The sequence below is a fragment of the Ornithodoros turicata genome, chromosome 1 (assembly GCF_037126465.1).
Source record: "Ornithodoros turicata isolate Travis chromosome 1, ASM3712646v1, whole genome shotgun sequence".
In the NCBI taxonomy this organism is placed as follows: domain Eukaryota; kingdom Metazoa; phylum Arthropoda; class Arachnida; order Ixodida; family Argasidae; genus Ornithodoros; species Ornithodoros turicata.
In genome coordinates, this window is record NC_088201.1 from 126,683,563 (window position 1) to 126,706,109 (window position 22,547).

At 48.5% G+C, this 22,547-nt stretch overlaps 1 protein-coding gene across 1 annotated transcript in view; it reads right to left on the reverse strand.

The window, feature by feature from the left end:
• The window catches only part of LOC135368727 (FYN-binding protein 1-like), a 152,432-nt gene that overhangs the window by 88,646 nt on the left and 41,239 nt on the right, over nt 1–22,547 (reverse strand). The window contains exons 3-4 of the mRNA XM_064602201.1: nt 17,264–17,327; nt 11,771–11,934 (exon numbers count right to left, since the gene is read on the reverse strand). Of these exons, the coding sequence (XP_064458271.1) occupies nt 11,771–11,934; nt 17,264–17,327 (228 nt within the window). The remainder of the gene's footprint in view (nt 1–11,770; nt 11,935–17,263; nt 17,328–22,547) is intronic.

Consider the following 22,547-nt stretch of genomic DNA (forward strand, 5'->3'; position numbering starts at 1 on the left):
TCTTACATTCGAATAATTCAAAAATATCGACGGCGTACTGATAGTCCTCGGCCGTGATCTCTTGGTCATTCAGGTCACTTTTGAAAGCTTCCTTTGGCGGTAGCGCGGGCAAATTATACGCTTCGAAACTGTCAACGAAGGTGTACGGACAAATGCCCTTTCTGAGGAGGTGGCGGAAACAGTCACCAAACATTTGACGGGTACAATGAAGCGCGTTCTCGCCACTGCTGGCGAGCAGAGTTTCCACCAGGTTCGACAAAGAGAGGTTGAAAAAACAGTGTGGTATCGCGGAAATGGAGATCGCCAATGTTGAACCCTCTTATCTTTTCCGAGCTCGAAGCTAAGATCCACGGTTCACCCACATTTAGGACGTCCATATGGCAAAGAAGGGAGCTCAAATTGTATTGCAAGTTGTGCACACAACGAGTTCTTTGGTGTTACGACACGTAAGGTAATACGCATCACACAGCGTCGCGACAAAATTCGATGAACCAGGCTCAACGAAGCGGGTGTGGTCGTGATGCGACACCTTCCGTGTATGATGGTTAAATTCAATTACACAAAATTTATAGTGAGTCGTACTCTCGTGTCGAAAGTGGTCTTCCATACTCATGACCAACGGTGAGGGACAAAGGTTCAACCTATCAATTTGATCCCTAAATTGCTTAAGCGCGAGCAAGCATTTTTCTGCCACGTTAGGTCCCAAATAGCCGTCTGGGCCTGCCATTTTTCCGTCCCAGCTTCTCACTACAACCATGCAGTACGAGCTCATCCTTCACGAGTGCGTCCTTTTCCAAAACGCTCTCCGTGCCCAGCACCGCAAAATAGGGATAGGGATGCATGTACTGTATCTTGTTGAAGGAGACACTGTCCCCCGCTTTTGGCAGTTCGAGAATCACTTCGTTTACGTCTCGACACAGACATTCGTGCTGCTGCAATGCCTCTCTCGTCCTGTAGTCGGACGTGCATTTCTCGCAATAAAAATAGTCACTTCGTCCCATGAAAGTGCTAAATTTTCTGATTCCATAGATGTGCTCCCTAACCTCGAGCAGATGGACCTTATCCTTACAGAGCTTGCAGGGAACCCGTCCGGTAGATATCGAACTCGTCTGCTCGTCGAACACATAGATGTACACGGAGATTGTTTTTTCTCTCCCACAGGGTAATGTCTTTGTAAGTGACTGGGAAGCAAGGTGGCCAGTACGTTACGCGTGTCTCCGGATTCGAAGGATTCATGTATTTGTGGCATCTGACATGAAGGTTTGGTTTACTCCTCAATGGATGCAACATTGCCAGCACGCTATATTTGAAACACTCGTTTTCGTGATTCGGTGGGAGTTTGACGTTTGTAAGAGCCTTTCTTTTTCCTTTCAACATTTTGGGAAGCTTGATCGTGCACCCAATCCGCTTCGGTCTTGAGTCGACACATTGGACGTCGTTGGAGGTGAAACCAGACCCTTCTCTCGTATAGTTTTCTACGCGTTGCGAGGATTCTGCGATGGCAGAATTTATCGCGCCTTCGATTTCTTGGTGGTTATGAACCACTCTCAACTGCAAGTTCACGTGAAGCAGATGAGAAGTCAAGCCGTCGGCTCCGTCCTTAATCATGAGCGCTTTCGAGCACAGACAAAATTTGAAAGGCATGGGATATGCTTGCAGGACGCGCGTGATTACTGGAGCTATGCTCGGTAGGTAGAGTCGCAAATCGTCAACGTTGTCATCGTGCGGAGAACAGAGAAGCATGTACCTGGTAGCCGTCCCGTCGAATGCCTCATCTGTGACAAAGAAAGGAAGAAATCGTCTCTCCGTGACGGAGGGATGATTCTCTAGGACGTGTTCTCGTAATTCAACGATTCTACGACCCTCAACGGGGTCCTCATCCCTTCGAAATTGTGAGCTTGCATTTTGGTGATTCATCTCTAGCCCTACCAGACAGAGGAATGAAATCTGCATATGACTGATCCCCTTCCCACATGAGCAGCTCGTCTCCACTGTCGTGCCCATCTAGGGATTTGTCATTGTCCGTTTCAGGTAGCACGAAAGGCGGACTACTGACCCTATTGTCATCGTCGTCATCTGAAAGGATGACTGGGCTGTTACCGAGATTCTCTATTCTAGCTTCGTGCTCTCTTTCTACGGCCACGAGCATGGCATCGATGGTGTCATACTGACATATGAGACAGCATGGTCAAACAAAATAAGTACGAGATTCCCTCTTAGGAAACAATGCTTATTTTTCCCTTCAGTTGAGGAACACTTGAGATTGATGATGATGAAAGAGGATGGGATGGGTCCCTGTGTGTGTTCAGTGTCATGGAGTGACTGCGGATATTCGTTCCTGAAAAACAATGCCATACATGAAATACACTCTCACAGCAGAGACGGTCAACTTACATTTTGGTCCACAAAACGACTCATGTTGTGAATGGATGGATGCCCTCATGGGCTTTCGATCAGTCGCTACACCGCTCTCTTCCTCCTCGCATTGCGACGGTGTTGTCTGTACTTCGCCCACCCCGCCTTCCGTCTTTCGCGCCTTTTTTCTTAGCGATGTCGCATATGACAATGATACCATCGACGCTGAATAAAACATTACACTAATGTCTAGCTAACACTCTGGTGGGTTCTGGCAGACTTCTATATGACAACGAGAAGGCCCAGAGTGGGATTCGACCGCAGGAACCTGCTACACTGGACGCGATACACTAACCACTAGTCTCATTCATGCTGCGTGACGTTTTTCTTATCGCGGGATTCGTGTCTAAACACGTCAAAATATGTCCAAACACGTTCAAGGACGTTATAGAGAGTGAAAGGAAAAGCTTTACTATAAATGTTGAAGTGATCATTTGGTCGTCATTCGTGCCATCATGCTCAGCTAGGTAGGTCCTCGTAAGTAATACCCATGTCGTCATCATCGTCAAAATGTTTGAAGAGTTTCGTTTCCAGACTCACGTATTTCGGGATATTGGCAGTGCTCGCTTCTTCCGCACCAACTGGGTGGATTGTGATCTAAAGGTACGCTTCCTCGTTATTTTTAATACGTTCTATAATCGATCACATTTTTTCAGAGCAAAGGCATTGGACGAACCGATCGATTCGCCCATTTCTCGGCTGTCGGACAGTACTGTTCGACGTACGTTGCAAAGGATTTCGACTATTGATGGAAGACGGAGTAGATGTACCATCGGTGTGACTCTGTGACTGAAGAAGATTGTACGTGTGTGTGTGTGTTTAAAATAAAAACGCGTGTGGCTCACGCTTCTTTCGTGCAGATTACGAATGGATACTGACGGGAGATCTACCCCTGGTCCTGACCTTCAAGCCTCCTCCGAAGACCTTCTTTTTGCGGATCGGCGATCAGCTGACCACCTGTCGTTGAGGTGGACTCTGGTCGAGAAAGCCCAGGTTAGACTCGATCCTTCGTCTGTATCTGGGCTGTCTTCCCAGCTATGAAACCAAAGCTGGAGCCTCATTCATGTGTAACCTCTCATGATAAATAAAAAAAGGCTGTGTGTACTCTCATTCCATCTCAGTCATGATGCCCGAGCAGAGGTTTGCAACCTGTGTGCAAACGCGAATGTATCGGGACTTGCTACGATTACGCGATTATATTCACGGCAATGGCTGCAAGGGTGACTTTCGCTCGATTCTCAAGATGATACCCTTATGTCTATTCACCGTCAGTGGGAAGATTGCAAAAAAAATGAAGAGATTCATAGATTACAAGCTCGAGCTGTTGGAAAAGTATAGACGAGGAGAGACAGTCAACCCGTGCCTCATCAACGCGGGTTTCAGCCGACCTATCGTCCATCACTACTGGCTTCTCCACACATCCCTCGACGTCACGGTGACCGGCGACGAGCATCGGGACAGCACGTTAGAAGATCGTCTCGCAAGCGTCTTGTGTATGTCGTGAAAAAATAAATATACAGTGCTTGCAGTAAGAGTTTCACTTTGACGTCGTCACTCTCCTTTGAGGAAAGAATGTTCCCGATGGAGGAGGTGGTCACTTCAATTCTCCTGGCCATTGGCAAAAAGATTCAACACGGCAGAAAGTAGGAGAGGAACCACCAACGAAAGAACGCCCTGTCATCGCTGCTGAGATGGATAGCTTTTCAAACACTGCAGATTCTTCTGAATCTTTTTGTAGGCGAGCCGTCGCAAGCAGCGCTTGTGCTTCTTCAAAGGCGAGAACGTGTCTGGAGCTAGACGCACCTTTCCGTTCAATACATAGAGGCAAATTTCGGAGAGATGTTTCATGTCGGACGAAGAAGAACGTCTCAAGACGCCGCGGCGGCACAGAGGGGGTAGAGTGGAGAGTACTTTGACTAAAGTGAGGTGATAGCTGAGATTCATTTCAGAGCGTAGATATATTGACGTTCACCCGTAAAGAAATTGCTATGCAACCTGTGGTCCTCGTGCGTATAGTTGTGAAGATCCAAGAGTAAATAAGCGTGGGGCGACGACATTGCTTGTTTATATGCGTCCAGAAAATACTCCAATCTTTTTCTGCCAAATAGCTGTTGCCCGAAATGTTCCATCTGGTGCGCGGTGCGCCACAGGATGACGTAACTGGTGTTGTAGGTTATAGTTCTAAAATGGCTACTGTTGAAAAAGATGTTTTGGACGAGTAAGAAGATCGAGGCGTTGGCGTGGTGAGAACCCCGAATGAAAAGATCGGTCACCTCCTTCAAGGAACCAGCGTCGGTCATGTGATCGTCGACGACGATGAGCGAAGCGCGCGACGTGTCCCACTCTTGCGGTAGCTCCTTGGTAAATTTTAGAAAGTCCCCAAATTCGTCCTGCATGCTTGGCGAAGCATATTTCTGTACGTAGAATATTTGTGACGGCTTGTCCACGACGTCGTTCAGGTTCCTCAGTACATTCACAACGAAACTAGATTTGCCGGACATGGGGGGGCCATTTAAAATACAGCGAAAAGGATGACGGAAATGAAAATGTTCGTGGGAAGACATGTCGCGTGCATACACATTGCGCGAAAGAAGAGAACAGACTGAGACTCGTAGCCAAATGCATCTCTTTGATTTACACGTTGTCGTCGTTGTCCTCTAGATCGGAACTGCCCAACACAGATTATCCAGGCTAAAGTTGGACTCCTTTTAGTCAGTCTACTGCTGCTGTCACGTGCTTGCAACCATTCCAGGCGGTGGACTTGAAAGGCTTCCTCCACGATGCCGCGAATAAATTTGCAAAGTTCTTAGTTTTTTGGCTTCTCCAGGCGATGACGAGAGACGCAGGAGAATAAACCACACATGGCGTTTTCCACGTATCTGTCAGAATGATGACGCGAGCGCAGTGCACGCTGCCTTTATACAAATAAGCGCACGCAAAGAAACGAGAGCGAAACCAAAACTGAGAAGCCACCTGTTACCGCTAAGAGAGCGCGCGCAGTGGGAGGAGCAGAGAGTGAAACCGAAACCAGGCGGGCGGGCGGCGCAGAGGGCGCTAGGAGCGCGCGCGCGCATGCGTATCTGCCACAGCACGGCGTCCCAGTGACTTGCTCGCTAGATCTCGCAGAGTGCAGACGTGCGCTCGGTCACTCCGCAGTCCCCGCGCCGGCTCAGTTTGCGCCTGGCTGCCGTGGGGAGTGGACACACCGTCGTCGCGGGGGAAAACGTGAGTGATTTGCCGATGTATGTGCGTTGTTGGACCGCGTACTTTTTCTCGCATGTTTGCCGTGCCCTGTACGCACATGTTTAGACTTGTTTAGCAGTGACCAAGCCTTTTCTTTGTGTTGTCACATGTTTAGCGTTGTGTGCCTAGCGTTTTGCGGTTCCCGCCTTGTGTTAGCTGTGTAGTGTTGTGATGCTGTGGTTAGGCCTAACCGGTCGTCCCCCCTAAGGTTTTTCCCCGATGTGTACTGTTTTCTCCATGCTGTTTATCAGTAGCGGTTAGGCCTTTTCTCTTGCATGCCTAGACTTGTTTAGCAGTGTTGACATTTTTATCTGCTGCTAGAATCTTCTTTTTCTGTGTCTTGCTTGCATAGAGCTATGATGGTGGCGCCATCTGGTGTGATGCTTTGCAACTAGGTGGCCACCTGTCGTCGATCTCTGCAACTGCAGGGTGCCAACTACCAACATGGCGGGCGCTGGTCAGTCGGACGTTCCGGAGCGGTTTCTTCGTCACGGCGTCGTTGATTTTCGAATAAATTGTTCCTCTCCACCCTATCTGTATCTATTTTTTTCTTTTTATGACCACGAGCATCCGGAAACACACATCTTGGTCTGGACAAGAGTTAGACGCTCCCCAATTAGTGTGGTGGCTCCCTGGAGGGTGCTGATTACTGTGGGGGGCAATTAGCTGTAATTGATTAATTAATCGTGTTTAGATGAAGATGTGCGTTCCGTATAGTCGTGGTCATTACATACTACTGACTTCCAGCGTATGTACGTTTCTTGCTTAAGTTTTAAAGAAAGTTGCACCTAGCGAACCAATAATCAGATTTGTACAACAACAAATGATACGAAATGAATCTGCGGCACAATGCCAGGTCCCAAACGAACGATTCCAGATGACTCGAACATGCCCAGGCGACTAAAACAACTACTGATCCGTCTACTTACGAATGAAACATGTCCCCGTGACAGAGCGGCTTTCCGTTCAACGAGAGTCGCAGCCGGGACAGGAACACATTACCACACGTCGTTTATTCGATGATGCTCACGTTTTCACAATAAATGACTTTTGAAAAGCAAAAACACACGGAGAGCAGCGCGAGAAACAAAGCCTTGCAAAATCGAAACTCTAGAGAGGATCACGTGGTGGACAGGACGTAATGGCGATTTTGACTCGAGCGACCGCTAGAGAGTGGCTAAGCTGTTCTAGAGGGAAAGAGCCACTCCTTGTGCTTCCTTCCTCCATGCATTGGAATCGTGAGTATCACGATTCCAATCAACTACATGTGGCTCCTTCCTTCCGCCGTGGGTCTGTCAGAGCTGCACGAGTTTCGGGATCCGTGGTGCCCATTTTCTCTGCTCCTATTACCATCCTCACTGTGAAACTCTCACTGCCGGTTCAGATCGGAGCAAAGAACCGTTTTTAGGTTTATTTGGGACGACCTGCCACAATTTTGTGTACTTTTACAGAATAGTCAGAACCCGTACACAGAAACAGCATCTTTGCAACGCTCGTAGCTGTTTCATGTACAATATGTGAATCGCTTAAAGGCACGCTCGTCATGTACACATACACGGTATTCCACTTAAAATAGATCAAATCTTGAAAGAAAAAAAGGAAAGAAGTACACGAATGAAATCTTCTGAAGGTTCTTCAGAGTTTTCTCTAATCGCAGGCGTATATTAAACCCAGCTAATTAAGTATCATAATTGATCCAGGAAAAAAAAAAGAAATGCGTTTACGTCTTAAAGAAAAGAAAATAAACTGACAGATACGGATGCAAGTTATAGTGACATCAAATCAAACGACAGCGACAGATTTGTTTGTTTGAGCTCGCCTGCCGTACGTTTATGCTTGATGCTGTCGATCGCGGTCCGCAGCTACTCACCTATGCACACATACGCGACGCAGTCTTCGCTGCTCCCGCGTGCGACGGGAAGCCGGTACGCGCGCGGCCCCTGACTAGCGTTGCCACCTTTCGTAATGAAAAATACCGGCTGAGGGAGAGGAGGTGGAATAGAGGGAAAGGAGAAACGGCTTCCGGGAAAGGGAAAGTGGGTGAGGGGTGGACGAGCACACACAGAGAGAGAAAAAGAGCGAGCTTGCTCGCTCAAGATAATACGACGAAACGTATGGTCCTGTGCGTGGCTGGATCATTGAAGCTAGAAATTGCTATAAGCAGGCATGAACGCTACACGCTACCAAAATTACCAATATGCATCGCGCTACACTGGATCGTATTGAAGTAACCGGATTGGACTGCACTTTGAAAAACTAATCGACGCAGACAAACCCTTCTTTGCAGGCGGATATCTCATGATGGTTGTATATACGGCCTAAGTTCTAGCTGGCTCCACACAGCCACTGCTCTTGTCTCCTCCGAACACGACTTAATAAATAACAATGATAATCATAATGAATAACTATGGAAACGACTGGTGACTACGGAGTTGGGTCAGTGCTCTAGATTTATTCAAGCTGTAGCGGAATGTTGAAGGGAAAGCCCCGTAAAAGCCTCTATGAAAGGTGTTGAGCCACAAATACCGGCAAAGGGCAGCCGGTATCACTTTCCTACCGGCAACCAGCACAGCGATCAAATAACCGCCCGTGCCGGTATAATACCGGCCTGGTGGCAACCCTACCCCTGACATGTGAAGTGATGACACGTGATGCCAATGTCAAAGCCAACGTGGCCCTCCAAAATTACCAATATGCATCGCGTGCCCTTTTCTCGTTTCTTCGCTTCATCTCGCGGCTATGAAGAGAAGCATTTCCGCGATGCGGCGTACGGACGAGATCTTCACGAAATTCAGCCCTTCACAGCTGTCGCTGTAAAAGAACAAAGAAAACGCAGGAGAATGGAAGGACGGAAGTCTGAACGACTCCTGTCTCGAGCCATGTTTGTTACGAACACACAGCATAATCATAAACGACCTTCGTTCCCCGATACGGAGTCCTTCATATGTCCTTTTCCTTACGACCTATACGTGATGAACAGTTATGTACTTGATGTAATGCAGCGTTGATACCTCCTTAAAGGGACTATAGCATCTGGAAACGTGTAATGTTCGTCGCCGCTTCACAGTTAACTTGGCCGAGTTTCTCTCCAAATGCGGCCCACTTATTAAATAAACGAAGATTCGCACTCTCCCTACAGCTAAGCAAGCACCAGCGATCGCAACACCATTATGACGGCAGCGAGGAACACCAATGGAAGTGCAGGCGATTGTCTCCGAGGTCGTCTCCTTCGCGTTCGCACCGAAATATATTAAAATTGAAAATACATTGGTAAATACTTTCGATTACCAGTATCAGTTCCGACGCGACCATGTTGCGGGGGACACGGTGGTACCCTACTAGCTGTTCGAACACATTCGACGCTAACCAGAAACAACATTCCACAAGTCGATCTCCGACTCTCCGTGATCTGCAGACAGTAGACGCCATCCCTCGCGCCTGCCGGTCGGTCGCCAAGGGCTCCAGCAGCTCCCCGATTGGACTTGTGCGCAGCAAAGGGCGCTCACTGATTGGACTTGTCCGCGTAAAGTTTCCAGAGAGGGAATTCCGGAATACCGTCACCGTCAGTCGTCTGCTCTTGCGATGCGTTACATCAAACTGCACAGGAATACCTCCACTAATACTCGTCGGATTTTCGACGTTAACATCAGTGATGAACGCGCAGTAAAACGGGATTGTAGTTTCGGAATCGACCGCGCCGTATGCGGCAGTCCTTTGATAGGTCAGCTGTTGCACGTCAAACCACACTTGAAGCGATATTGGGACAAACCTAAGAGAGTTTAGCTTTTAGTGCACACTGGGTGATGGTGTCAAGTCCATAAATGCGGTCTCAGTCCGGGCGACTCAGCCGGCCACGAATTCGGTCCCCGCTGTCCCATTCATTGGTTTTCGAACGCACCGTCCAGCCAGCCTCGTGAAAAGCTGCTGTCAGGTGATGCACAATCTTGCTGAAACTACATTCGTGGCAAACGAGCCAGTGGCCGGAATACCACTGCAAAACTCACCCACCGAACCTTTCAAACAACAACAACTTTATTTTGAGATGGAGAGTGGGGAGGTTCATCGCCAGATGCGATACTCTACCCCATTGCTGGTGGGGATGTGGGAAATAAAATAAGGAGCCCCTTTCCAATAACTATCGAAGTGCGATGGTGGCCAGAATGAGCTTTCGGGCGCAGATCGTTGCTGGGCTGGATTGGGCTAGGGACCAACTAATTTCGATAGGGAGAAGGGGCGAGAGTCCAGTTGACTAAGATACTCGGAGAGTGCGGTTCGGGAAGGTTGATATGGGGGCAATGAAGAAGAATGTGTTCCAGATCCTCAAGAGCACCACAGTGGCAGCAGGTGGGAGAGTCAACTTGTCTCAAGCGGTAACGCCACTGAGCTGTAAAGGCCACATTGAGTCGCATTCGGTGGATTGATGCGGCATATTGACGAGAGGTGTTTCTTGGCATGCGGAAAGCGAGCGTTGGATCAACTCTGCTCAACATAGATAGGGGGCGAATGTCGGTCGTCCAGTGACGGGAAGTCAGGGGTGTCACGAGGCGGCGCAGAATGGAACGGCGGTCTCCTCTCAGCAGAACAACACTGGTCCGTTTCCGATACGAGAGTGCTGCCTCTGCGGCGCTGTCGGCCCGCTCATTCCCCACGACACCACAATGGGCTGGAACCCACTGGAGAACTAGCCTGTGGACTGCTGCGTAGACAGTGTGGTAAGCCATTAACACATCTGTGACGAGGGGTGCGGAGGGGCCTCATATGCCGGAATTTTTCGATAGCTTGAAGTGCAGATTTGGAGTCTGTGAAGACTGCCCATTCCCGTGGGTAAAATCAGCGATGTGTTGTAGAAAGAAAAGGATGGCATAGAGTTCGCAGCTGTTGAGGAGGTTGGTTGTGAAAGGCGTCGTCCTTGCACTACGCCTTCGGATGGTATGACGAATGCTGAGGCGGACTTCTTGTTTTCGGGATGCGCCATCTGTATATGCTGCATTAAACGTAGAAAACTTCTCGTCTACCAGAGCATGAAAATGGCTCGGAGGATTTGAGGGTGGGACCTGATCTCCTCTTTGCAGAAGGTTCGGAAGGCTTACGAAAGTCGGCGGTACCGGCAGAAACCAGGGGGCTTCCGGCGGTATAATGTCCTTAGCTATGAAGCCAGTGAGAGTCTGGCGTGTCCTCTGCGCTACTCGATAGAAGTCGCTTTCAGGGCGGTATCGAAGTTTCCTGAGGAGCGGGTGACGGGGAATGTGAGCAGGCAAACGTAGGAAGTGCCGAGCCGTTTCACGTTCACGTAGAACCTCAACCGGGAGTTCACCAGTTTCAGCCAGGGTTTGCCCTGCCTCAGCCGACGCAACGACGAAGGCTTCGAGCAAACAGGGACCGTAGGGTATTTAATGATGTTGCTGATATCCTTTGCAGAACAAGAAGGCTGTAAAGCACAGTCGCCCTCACCAACGCCGCGTGAACTGCGAGCAGGGAACGATGATCACAGCCCCATCCTGAGCCAGAAAGATGTTAATTGCGGGGAGCACTTTAGTTTCAAGGTGTTTAATGTGGCGAGCCCAGCGCAACTCGATTACCTTTCAATATGTCGCTGTGTCGTTGACGTATGGGAATGTTCGGAGTTAAAGAAAGGACACCAGCAGTGGGGTTCGCACCCAGACCCTCTGATTGCCCTAACTGCCTCATCCACTACAACGTTTCAAGCCTATGTAAAGTTGTGCAGCTACGTAATGTCCCATCGAATAATACCGGGCCAACGATGCAGCCGTGCGTCAAAAAACCCGCTCTTCAAATGAATAATTAAAATGTAGCAAATTAACAATGTATAATTATATTGGCACAGTGGAACAAAATACGGGCGCGTACGCCACAAGGCTCTGAACAACCCTTAAACGGTTTCATTCGCATGCGGTGCATTTTAGATTTGACACCATGTCACATCCACACCAGCAGCCTGCACGTAGTCTAGTGCTGCACACACGTGCAATCTTTCCACTGAATTGACCATAAAAGCGCTAAGAAGACGAGCACAGACGACACAACGTTGAGCACTCTGATGATCCAACGAGCACAAATGAATGTTTTACGGTTCATTTAAAACGCCGCTTACCAGAGGCACGAGTTCTCCGCGTTCCAGGACGCCACTTATCGCCTTTCCAACGTCCGTGCCAGCTTGTACCTCATCTCGAACGAGATCGCTTGAAAGGATGTGCGTAAAGCCGTACTTTTCGGCTATCATAGCACACTGGGTCCTTTTACCGGAGCCGGGACCTCCTGTGTAAAGTGGAAGAGAAGAGACTCGTTAGAACTCGTTAGGCAATCGCTAAATTGAAGAAAGTACGATATTCTTACGCGTAGGAAATGCGATATATTATTGATTGATTCTTCAACTCTGGTGTTTTGAGTGTTGCTACTTGTTGCTAATTTCTATAGCCCATATGATTAACAGTTCAACTCAATTATTCAATGAAAATTCGGTTTTCAACAATTCTACCATGCTGCATAGCTCCCTGGTGGACATCCTTATAGGGCGGCGGTACAGGTCCGCTGTTCGTGCGAAGAGGAAGTAACAGTTCTGAGGTGGAAGAGATCAACCAAACACAAGCCTCAAGCTTCCGAGTAACACGAAAGACTGAAACATGGCGGTCTTTCCGACATATTTTTGGCATCTCGAGGCTTGTGTTTTGTTCGTCTGTGCGTTTGGCGTCAGAGCAGTTACCTACATTCCGTCATGTTCACCAGATGCCGCTGCCTTGTCCTGGGTTGTATGATTATATGTTTCAGGTAGGTTCCCGGGCTGAATAATTCGTAAACGGGTGGCACAATCGAAAAACTTGCTTGTCAGCGAGCATGCCCGAGACATCGACCAAGAACTGAGCACTGAACGGTTCATCTGCATACACTCATTAATTAAATAAAACCCCTAACTTTTAAATTGTACTTAATTTCGGACACCTTCGGAGCCTGTTCTGCGAGAGAAATCACGAGGAGAGAGGCTATAAGAAAAGCTGGGAGAGAGACCAATGGGGGTAGAGCAAATGGGCTGTATGGAGGCGAGCACTCGTCCCAGCGTCCAAGTCCGGGAAGCGCCATGATCGAGATTGTAGATTCGGCCACAGTCTTTCCAAGGTAGATTTAGCCAGGTAGCGAATGTGACCCGCCAACACTGTCATATCCGTGACTCAAGCGACCCTGAGGCTGCGTTCCAATACCTCGCGCCCACGAAGCCGCCTGACTTGGCAGCTGAGTAGACCCTCTTTGCTTGTCACTATTGGAACAGGCTTGCTTAGCCGAGCTTGCGCCACGAGGCACCTGTGGCGCCATCTCGTTGCTCACGCAAGAAATGCGTACGGCGCAAGCGCAGCAGGACTCTAATGCGCTAAGTTTATAGGACATCGTGCATAAACTGTCACCTTCACAACTAAACATGTGTTGCAACTTTCTACGCAGTTTCAAAAAACATACCACTATGTGCAACTTTACATTTAAAGTCAGCAGAAACAGCGGGCACGCTGGTACCGTCAACGCGCGTCTCCATCCCGGCTGTCAGATGGTCAGGCGTATAACTAGACTGCATCAATGCGCACTGGGCGGTAGTCGACTGAATAGCGGACTTGGCGAGATTTGGAACGAGACTTAACATGGCGGCACTTCCGCTTAGACCGCTAGGCAGTCGACTAACCGGGGTATTGGAACGCAGCCTGAGTGTTGGTAGCACAGGTACGATCGCGAAAGGGAAGGGTCTCGGGTTTTCAAGTCAGGTACGATCGTCAACAAGAAATATTTACGACGCGCGCATGGCTCTTTATTCATAAGTTAATATTCATAATTCTTAACTTAAATATAGAGAAAGCTATCTGTTGCCCCAGTAGTACACATATACGAAATCATCTACCACCGAGTACGTTTCCTTATCCTGCTCCACTGCGCATGTGTAAGGGCGGGCTCATGTGTCCGTGCATTGTAATGCGGAGTGCGTACACTTTTTGGATTAAACTGGAAGCGGCGTTCACATCTCGGAGCTCTAGATTAACAAGTGTGAACAGATGAATACAATGCATCACCTGTTGCTGGCCCCATGAAAAAAAGATTTCGTCATAGCGAGACCGGCCATAATTGCGTGAGTGTGAATCTGCTGTGCACCAACGATGCCATGTTTTTTGCAACGAACCAATTATGATCATTCATTAAAGAAATAGAAACAGCTAATCACTACGTGTACCTTTAGCCGTAGGTGAGGAATGGACATTAAGTGAAACTTCCTGTTTATTTGTGGTTCTTACGTACCCTTCGTCAAAGCCTGTAATAACTATTTATTTCGAACTGATATGTGTGTCATTAAACCTGATATGATCAATTAATAATTACGATTATGATATGATTAATTTCCCTCCGTTCACCTCTAGTGTTGCTGCTCTGGGTGATTAGTGTGGTTCAGTCAGATAAAGAGGAAGGGAATACAACGCAAACGAAGTACGCGAATGCGGTGGTGGTGCAGGTGAAAGGGCTCGCGAAAGCGCCATGGCTAATTATGGACCGCCTATTATTCATACTGCTGAAGTCATATCTTACGTCATTTATTTACAATCGTAGTAGTCCGCGCAACGGATGGACGGCGCCGACGGTCTCTATCGTGGCGTCTTTCTGAGAGGCAGGAGTATATGGGAGTTTCGCTACCTGTCAATATATACCTTTGTCTTTCCACGCGTTAAGACCAGGCGCGTTCGGTGCCATGGTATCCAATCCAATCCAAGTCGTGCTTGCTTCCACTGGGCACCGTGTGCCATGCCATGTGCGAGGTGTGTGTTTGTTTTGTCTGCTCTCACGTGTGCGCTTGGATTGTCTTATTCCGTAAGGAGCAAGTATCGTACCGTTTAAACATTGTGCTGCTCCATGAAAGTACTGCGCATGGAACTCGTGAGTGACGCCGTGCATAACACGCTAGGCCTACCGTATTTCTTATGGCGGCTCACATAAGTATTAAGAGCCCCCCCCCCCCCATTCGCTAGCTTGTTTTTTAGTTATTATGAGAGTTCCCAGGCAGCACAATGTACTGAAAGTCGAGTGCGATACGGGTGGACGGTATGTGTCTTATCAATGATCTTTAGTTTCACGAGTTCAAGGCCTTCCACCTACCCGCCCACCCCTATTGCACCCGACTTTCAGTACATTGTGCTGCTTGGGTTCTCTGTGTCTGACCGACTGGAACCTTCAACAAGAAATGTTCTAGAAAAAAAAAACAGAAAGAAAGAAGAAAGAGTCAACACACAGCGATTTTTAGAGTAAGTAACTGGTTTTAGCCTACAGATTTCTTATAAGGAGCAGCATGCCAATGCGCTCTTTCGGATAGGCATCCGGCCGCCAATGACGTGTTCATGCGCTTGGTTCACACAGGGGTGACGGAAGATAGGGAACAGCCGCAGTGCCTGCCTTCATGGTGATGGCCAATGCACCGCAACATTTCTTCTGTCGCTTACTTTCCGTCGCCTCTGCGTGCGAACCAGGCGGACGAACACGTAATTGGCAGCTGGGTATCTGAGCGGAGGATCGCATTGGTGGGCTGCACTGCGTAAGAAATACGTAAATCGAAACCACTTAATGACTCGAAAAAATTAGCCCCTGTTTACGCGAGATTTTTTCATGGAATATCTTTCGCTGAATGTCCCAATCGGTAAAGCATGGGTTTCAAAAGCGTACGAGCTAGACCGCGCTCCACACTATTGCGTTCCCATGCGTGCGTGCGTTCGCGTTGGCATCCTCCTCTACCAAGAGCGCGGCCTATGATGGCCTGTGGTACGCTGGGCGAGTCAGGTTGGTTACCATGGCAACACGGACGCGCACACATTCACGCGCATTGGAACGCTATAGTGCAAACCGTGCTTTAAAGGAGTACACAGGGCCATAAAAAAAAAATTCAGATTAAGACATCTGATGAAAGTGTGTGTGTCATTATACCGAACAGCGCGAAAGGTTTTGATGTGTGAAATTTGTTTCCCAGAAAAAAACTCACAGAAACATGGCTCCGCGCGTTCATCCTTAACTCGTCACTCCAACTATAACGAGGGTGAGGAGGTATGATTCCACGTCACCGGTGACGCTATAAGGAGAACTCGTTCTGGTTCGCCGGTCAGTGGGGATCAGCGCCTTGTCCCTTTGCCGCCGTAAACCACTTTTGCCAGTTCTCCCGGAGAATTGGGGATAGAAGGAGCGGCCGAATCATTACCGAGCGAGGAGAAAGGCTTTTTCAGAACCCCGAACAGCCGAGTAGCAGACGACAGCGGAGTAGCAGACAACATTTCTCTAGGCCAATCAGCGAGCGTTCTCTTTATAGCGTCGGCGCGAGGTTCCACGCAGATCACAGGCTGGTACAGCTCTTCACCACCGTTGCGCACGGTCGCGTTATGCGGCGTATTTTAAATTCAATTTCTGCGATAATTATGACCATGTGGTGTAAATTACTTCGCATGGTGCATCTTACTGGCCTACTTAACAGTTTTATAGGAAGAAAACAGGGTGTTAAAAATGACTTTTGTGCTACTTTAACCACTGTTCACACTTCTGCGTTTCACTACGTGAAAGTGCCGGCGAGCGTCAGTTACCGTGGCAAGAGACGCATGCGGGACCTACTGCGGCAAAAGATAAGGACTTCGCCCGAGCTGAACTTTTTCTAAGGCACGCACCAACAAGCAGGCGGAAAATCAATTGAAAGGTTTCGTTCCCCTGGGCATGCGGCTTGAGGCAATCTTCGGTTGGAGAGTAAGGACGCGACGCAGGGCTCTTATTGGTACCACTTGTGATGATCGCATGTATGTGAACAGCGTAACGCAATGTACGCGGGTGTCGTACGTATACGCAAGCGTCCGTACGCATACAAATGCAATAATAGCGAGTTGTACTGTACCGTACACTATAGTCTTTGCCTATGCAAGGGAGAGCGTTGGGGGTTCTGCACATGCTCACTACACAGAGCTTTGCGCATTGCGCAGCACCACCGGGCTATTCATTATGTACGCAAAGGCGACAGCGTACGGTATTCTAAAACTCGCTAATGAGAACCTAGCTTTACCCGCAAAGTAGCGTCACAAAGGTGTCATTTGCGTTCCCAGTATTTTTTTCCAAGGGGGGCCAAAGGGAGAGGGGGCAAGAGAGCAAATGCCCACCACCTACCACATCTTTTTCTGGAGACGGACTCTGCGCAATGTGTGGATGTTCAGAAGTTCCAATGATGATATCTGAGAATAATCATTGCAACCCATGACTAAAAAGAGCGCTATTTTCGCAAACGACCTTGTTCCAGTGGGTCCACGCCCCCCCCCCCCCCCACCTCTTGCCACCCCTCTCGGTGCGACCATGAAAAGTGCGGACGTAAATTGGAAACCCATGCGTCTGTCAGACACAGATGCTGAGAGAAGGACGAGTTGGAACGCATTAGCGCAGACCGAGGGGGGAATGTCGCGACGTCGTTATGCAAGTTTCGGAGTCACTTATTTCACGATCTTTTACGGTGTGACGTCGATTTGCCACACGACTGCCACGATGGAGACCTGTTCCTTGAGAGAAAGGCGACCACTTCGTTGTAGAGTGAGTAGCTTTAGAGACTTACCAAAGACAAATATTACTGGTACGTCAACTTGCAGCAGTTCACCGATGTCAAATTTTGGAGTCCTCTGTAACAGCAGAAAGAAACTGAGAAATTTAAAGGCGAATTACCGCGCGCCATATTGAAAGGCGGTAAAGGTACAGCAGATGCGGCAGAACAGCCACTCCCCCATGGAGGAAGGAAACACAGGGGCACTGTTGATAATTCGGGTAGTTGGTAACGTGACATTGTACATATTATGCAGCAAAAACACAGCAAAAGTCATAGAGGAAGACACAACACGATGACTGCAGTCATCGTGTTGTGTCTTCCTCTATGTGTGTCCCTTTCTTTTTGCTGCATAATATCTGCAATGAAACACAGGAGGTGCCCCTCCGACCGTTTTCCATCGGGACGAACGTAGCCGCCTTCGCATTGCATTATGGGATGCTCCTGTCTACGACGTGACCGCTCACATGACCCCCGGACAGCACGGCGCCTACCAAAGCAGGCCACGCGAGCTGTAGCTGCGTGATACTTCAGATTTCACCATTATGTTGAACGCGTGCGTGAACTTTTATTTCTGTGTGTTCAGAGGTTTACTCATCTATTACAAGACCAGTCACAGTCTGCAGAACGCAGGACGAGTACGCGGGATCGATAACATCACGCGTAGCAACGCACCGCCAACGTATGCATGTTTTAAGTGGTAAATAATGTTGTGCTCAGAACACCGTTAATCAGATGTATACAACAACAGAGGATATGAAATGTATCTGTGCCGCAGCGCTCGCTCCTAAACCAACAATTCAAGATGACTCGAGCACACACAAGCGGCTAAAATAGCCGATTGAGTACTTACGAAGGAAACGTGATCCCGTAGCAGAGCTGCTTTCTGTTGAACGAGAGCTGCAGCCGGGACAGGAACACGTTACCATACGTCGTTTCTGCAGAGGTGCTCACATTTTAACAATAAATGACAGGTAAAGGAAAAACGCACGGAGAGGAGAGTGCGAAAGAAAATCTTTCAAAAACGAAACTTTAGAGACGACCACGTGGTGTACATGACGTAATGGTGGTTTTGACTCGAGCGACCGCCAGAGGGTGGCTATGTTCGTCCGGAGGGAAGAGACGCTGCTCGTGTTTTCTTCCTCCATACAGTCCGCTATCCAGACTCCCTTCCACCACCTCCCTTTTTTCCTGTGCACCCCAGAGGGAAGCTGTGCTGTTACTGCGAAATCCCAATGGGCGCGTTAAGTAGGTTGGACACAGGAACGCCAGGGGAGCACTAAATACGTCCAAAGCAACTTCCGGTGTGCGTTCCCGGGTGCACCCCGCGCGCCCCTCGTCTCATGCCAGGGAAAAGTGGTACCACATCTGGCACGTGACGTATTTTCCGGTGTACGTGCCGTTCGGCGGGATTGATCGGCGTTCAACTCTCCAGCCTTCGCCGTGTTTACAAAATGCAGAGGATAGCCTCACAAACACCGTGAGTTGGAGACGCAAAGGGTACGTTCCCCTGAGAACCCGGGAAATGACGCTTGGGGGCCTGCTTAGCTCTTCCAATGCCTGTCTTCCGTATCTGTCATTTGGTAGTTGTTCGGATAACATCGCACCGTTCGGAATGTGTGCGAAATACGACATGTCTCTGAAGGAAAGCCCCAACTAGAAATTAACGTGCGTGACAAGGATCCAGGTCCGTGGCTATCGTCTGTTGACTGTGAGATAGTCCTGAAGTACAGGAATAACAGCCGTCCGAAAAGCATTCGTGGTGACCTACTGCAGCGCACTTAGAGTAATACCCCCTGTCACGCGGCAAATTGAATGTCAGAGTAATACCCCCTGTCACACGGCAAATTGAATGTCATTCTCAGCAAATGACATTCGCACTGAATTACATTCGTTCCGTGTCACACGGTGAAACCAAATGGCTATTCATGCGTATGAGTCGGTAAACTCGTTCGCAGGTGCTGAAACCGAAACGAATGCCGGTTCCGTTACGGTTCAGTGTCAGAACTCAGAAAGCTGTTTCGGTTACGGGATTCGCCGTTTTAATATTTGCGGCCACCGGTCACCAAACAATTCAACAGGTATTTTTTCGGTTTGGATGTCGGCGTGGATGTCGCAGAATTAGCTAGAAAGAACACAGGGGTAAAAATGAACATATTTATCTGTTGCGCTCCGAAAGGGCGATGCACGGCGAGGTCGTTTGCGACATTCCCCGTAAAATATTTTTTTCAGTCTCTATTATCTCGCGCACATTCATTTCGCACGTGCGTTCAGAAGCTGTGAGATGCTCACAAAGCAAACAGATGTGGAAACAACGTGCAACGCTTGGTATCTTAAATGATCACAATAATATCGTTCATAGCTCACAAGGGACGTACGCTATAGACGTCATACGATGCGTGTGTCATCTGATTACAGGTCCAAGAGCATAAGATGGTATGCTGCCTACACAACTTCTGAATGAAAAACACGTGCTGAAGAGATCTACTTCAACAGACGCGCATACTAAACCACTAACGAGAGTTGTTCGCGTTCACGCGTCAACAAAATTCATATGAACCGGTAACCGAAATCACATTTTTCGGTTCAGGTTCGGTTAATTGCTGATGGTGAATTGTGGTTACGTTCAGGTTACGGTTCCTGAAAAAAATTGGGATCCAGGCGGTTTTCGTTACTGCTTTCCGTCCCTTCTCATTCGCTTTTCCCTCTCGCACAGACTGCGTACCCTCGCAGTAGAGGGGTAGCAAAAACAACAACGGTAAACCGTTTGAAGAAATCAAAGACAAATGAAAACTTGCACTTCAATATTGTATCACGACTTTGATAACTTTTGACACGAAGGACGAAGGCCTTAACACTGTTTTTCGGAGAACAACCCTCGTTCCCAGTCGCCATGTTGCCAAGCGCGTTCGAGATGTGCTTCTTACTTGTCTTTGCTTGCACTGCTTAGCCAAGTAAGTACGAAGGGAATCGTCTCTGGACGAGAGCCAGCGATATTTCTAACAAGACTGTTCTTCTCGACAGCACTGTTCGAAATATCGGCGGCTCTCGTCCTGAGGCAATTCCCTTCATACTTCCTTTCCGGTTCGCTGGATTTCTACCCGTCTACGTTAGCCAACTAAGTGTCGTCGAAAACGCAACGGCACTGTGAAATATACTAACGTTTCGCTAGTTTCAGGAGAAATAAATAAAAGCATAACTAATGCTTCATATGTTCGGCCTTGGTGTGCCGTCAACAGTGACGTCGTTTGCGAATGACATTCTGTTTCTTCGTGCAGCTCGATGCATGACAAACGAATGACATTCGGTCCTTCTCTGGGAATGCCATTCAGTTTGCCGTGTGACTGGCTGAAAGGCGAGACAAGCAAGAAGGCCCTGGTTGGCCGACTGGAATGCATAACGTTGCATCTTTATTGGTCCTGTCAATTTCATTTGCATTGTCCCCAGCGCTGTGTGAACTATCTCAAAGTATGCGTTCTATGGGGAGCTGTTACTGCCACGCTGCCTTCCATTTTCTGCCTCGTCTTCAATTGGACGAAGTGGATTGTGAAGGAGCGTATCAAATTCTTGAGACTTGAAAGCTGAGCACTGGGCACAGATGGTTCTAATAATAGGTTCGCCACAGTATCTTCATGTGGTTCAACGTCGCTTTTATTACCAGTTCTATACTCATTGCGGATGACTTACTCGAGAACATGGGGACACATCTTGATGGTCTATTGCATAAATTGAGAGCTCATCAAAACTGTTCCTTCGGAGAAAATTTTGCCAACTGAGTACGACATACAAAAGCAATATGCAAGGAGGATTATGGGTACGTTGCCAACATCCAGTGCGAGAAGGCATTGTTAAAATCCTAATGGTTGTAACATATATAAATAATACTGTCCTGAACGGCATCCGACCAATTGTTGCACTGATCGAACACGGCATTTATTTAGTCGTTTTATCATTAGTAACGACAGAATACTAGAGAGCGGAGGGGCACATAGCAGGACAGAGATAAAACAACTATGATACGCGGCAAACTATGCAACGGAAACCACACAGGGAACACGGTTCGGAACACGGTGAAAGATAAAGAAAAGAGCTGATGACACACTCTCGTCTCGCAATGCGAAGGCCTCGTCCAGATAGTGTTGGTCTTCTGAGTAAAGTCCCTCGTTCGGGACTTTACTTCTGAGCAGAGCCGTTTATAGAGAGAGTTTGGCCATTAGGAGAAGCCTAACTTAAAGCGCGTCATGCGACGTCACGGCTGAACGACCTCCCCCCTGTCGTGATCTATTATTATCCAGTCGTCAACCGGTCGCCCACGCCATATTGGTTATGATCGTTGTTTACAATCCAAGGAGAGAAGACACGTGCGTACTTCTTGCTTCGAAAACCTTTCGTCCTTGAACTCTGTTCTGTTTGGCAACAAAGCCCCCTTATCACTGGCGCCTGAGGGTCATAAGCAGATTATTTCTGTAGAATACACTCAGCGCGACCACGAAGCTGTCGACGAGCTGGCGGACAGCATCAATATGGCGCGGACTAGATGGCTGATAAGTGGATTCCGCTTGGATTCAGGCTTTTTGGGTGGCGCAACGACGACTCTGACGTCAAAATACGTTCCGCCCATGAGGCGGCAAAAGATCACAGAACGGCCAAAATCTCCCTATAAATGGCTCTGCTTCTGAGCGTCAGGGAGCGCCCTCTCGGTGCGTAGTAGGACTGACAGGACAGCCAAATGTGACCTTCGCCTCGCGCGGCGTTGCAAGTGGGTGTCTTCGGCTCTTGGCCTCGGCAGCTATCTTGTGCACCGTGAGATGGCAACCAGGCAAGGGGTCTTGAAAGCGAACATTATCTGGACGGTCCACTGGCGTGGGTGTCATCATCTCCACTTATCTTACACCGTGGTTCAGAAACAGAATGCGGATATGCGTACTGTAGAAATCGCACTTCAACCTCTGCCATATGGTAGAAATGCCTATGCTACTTAATTATAACATAATAATATTTTTGTTTTGTGTTTATTTATTTTCACTTGTCTGGGAAACGGAGGTCAGGCACAAAAGGCAAGAGTCCTTGACGGGCATTATAACTGCAATATATCAACAATTAAATGAATATTGCCGGAAGGTGGTTCCACTGAAGACAGGCGTAAGTGAGTAAGTAAGTACAGTAATGGCCAGTTCTCACTTGGCGACGCCCGACGCGGCGTCGTGAACGGACGGCGGAAGAAGACGGGCATTTCCGCCGCCCCGTCAAGGCGCATGGTTTTAATGTTCCCACCACAGTGGCATTCCGTCGCCCAAAG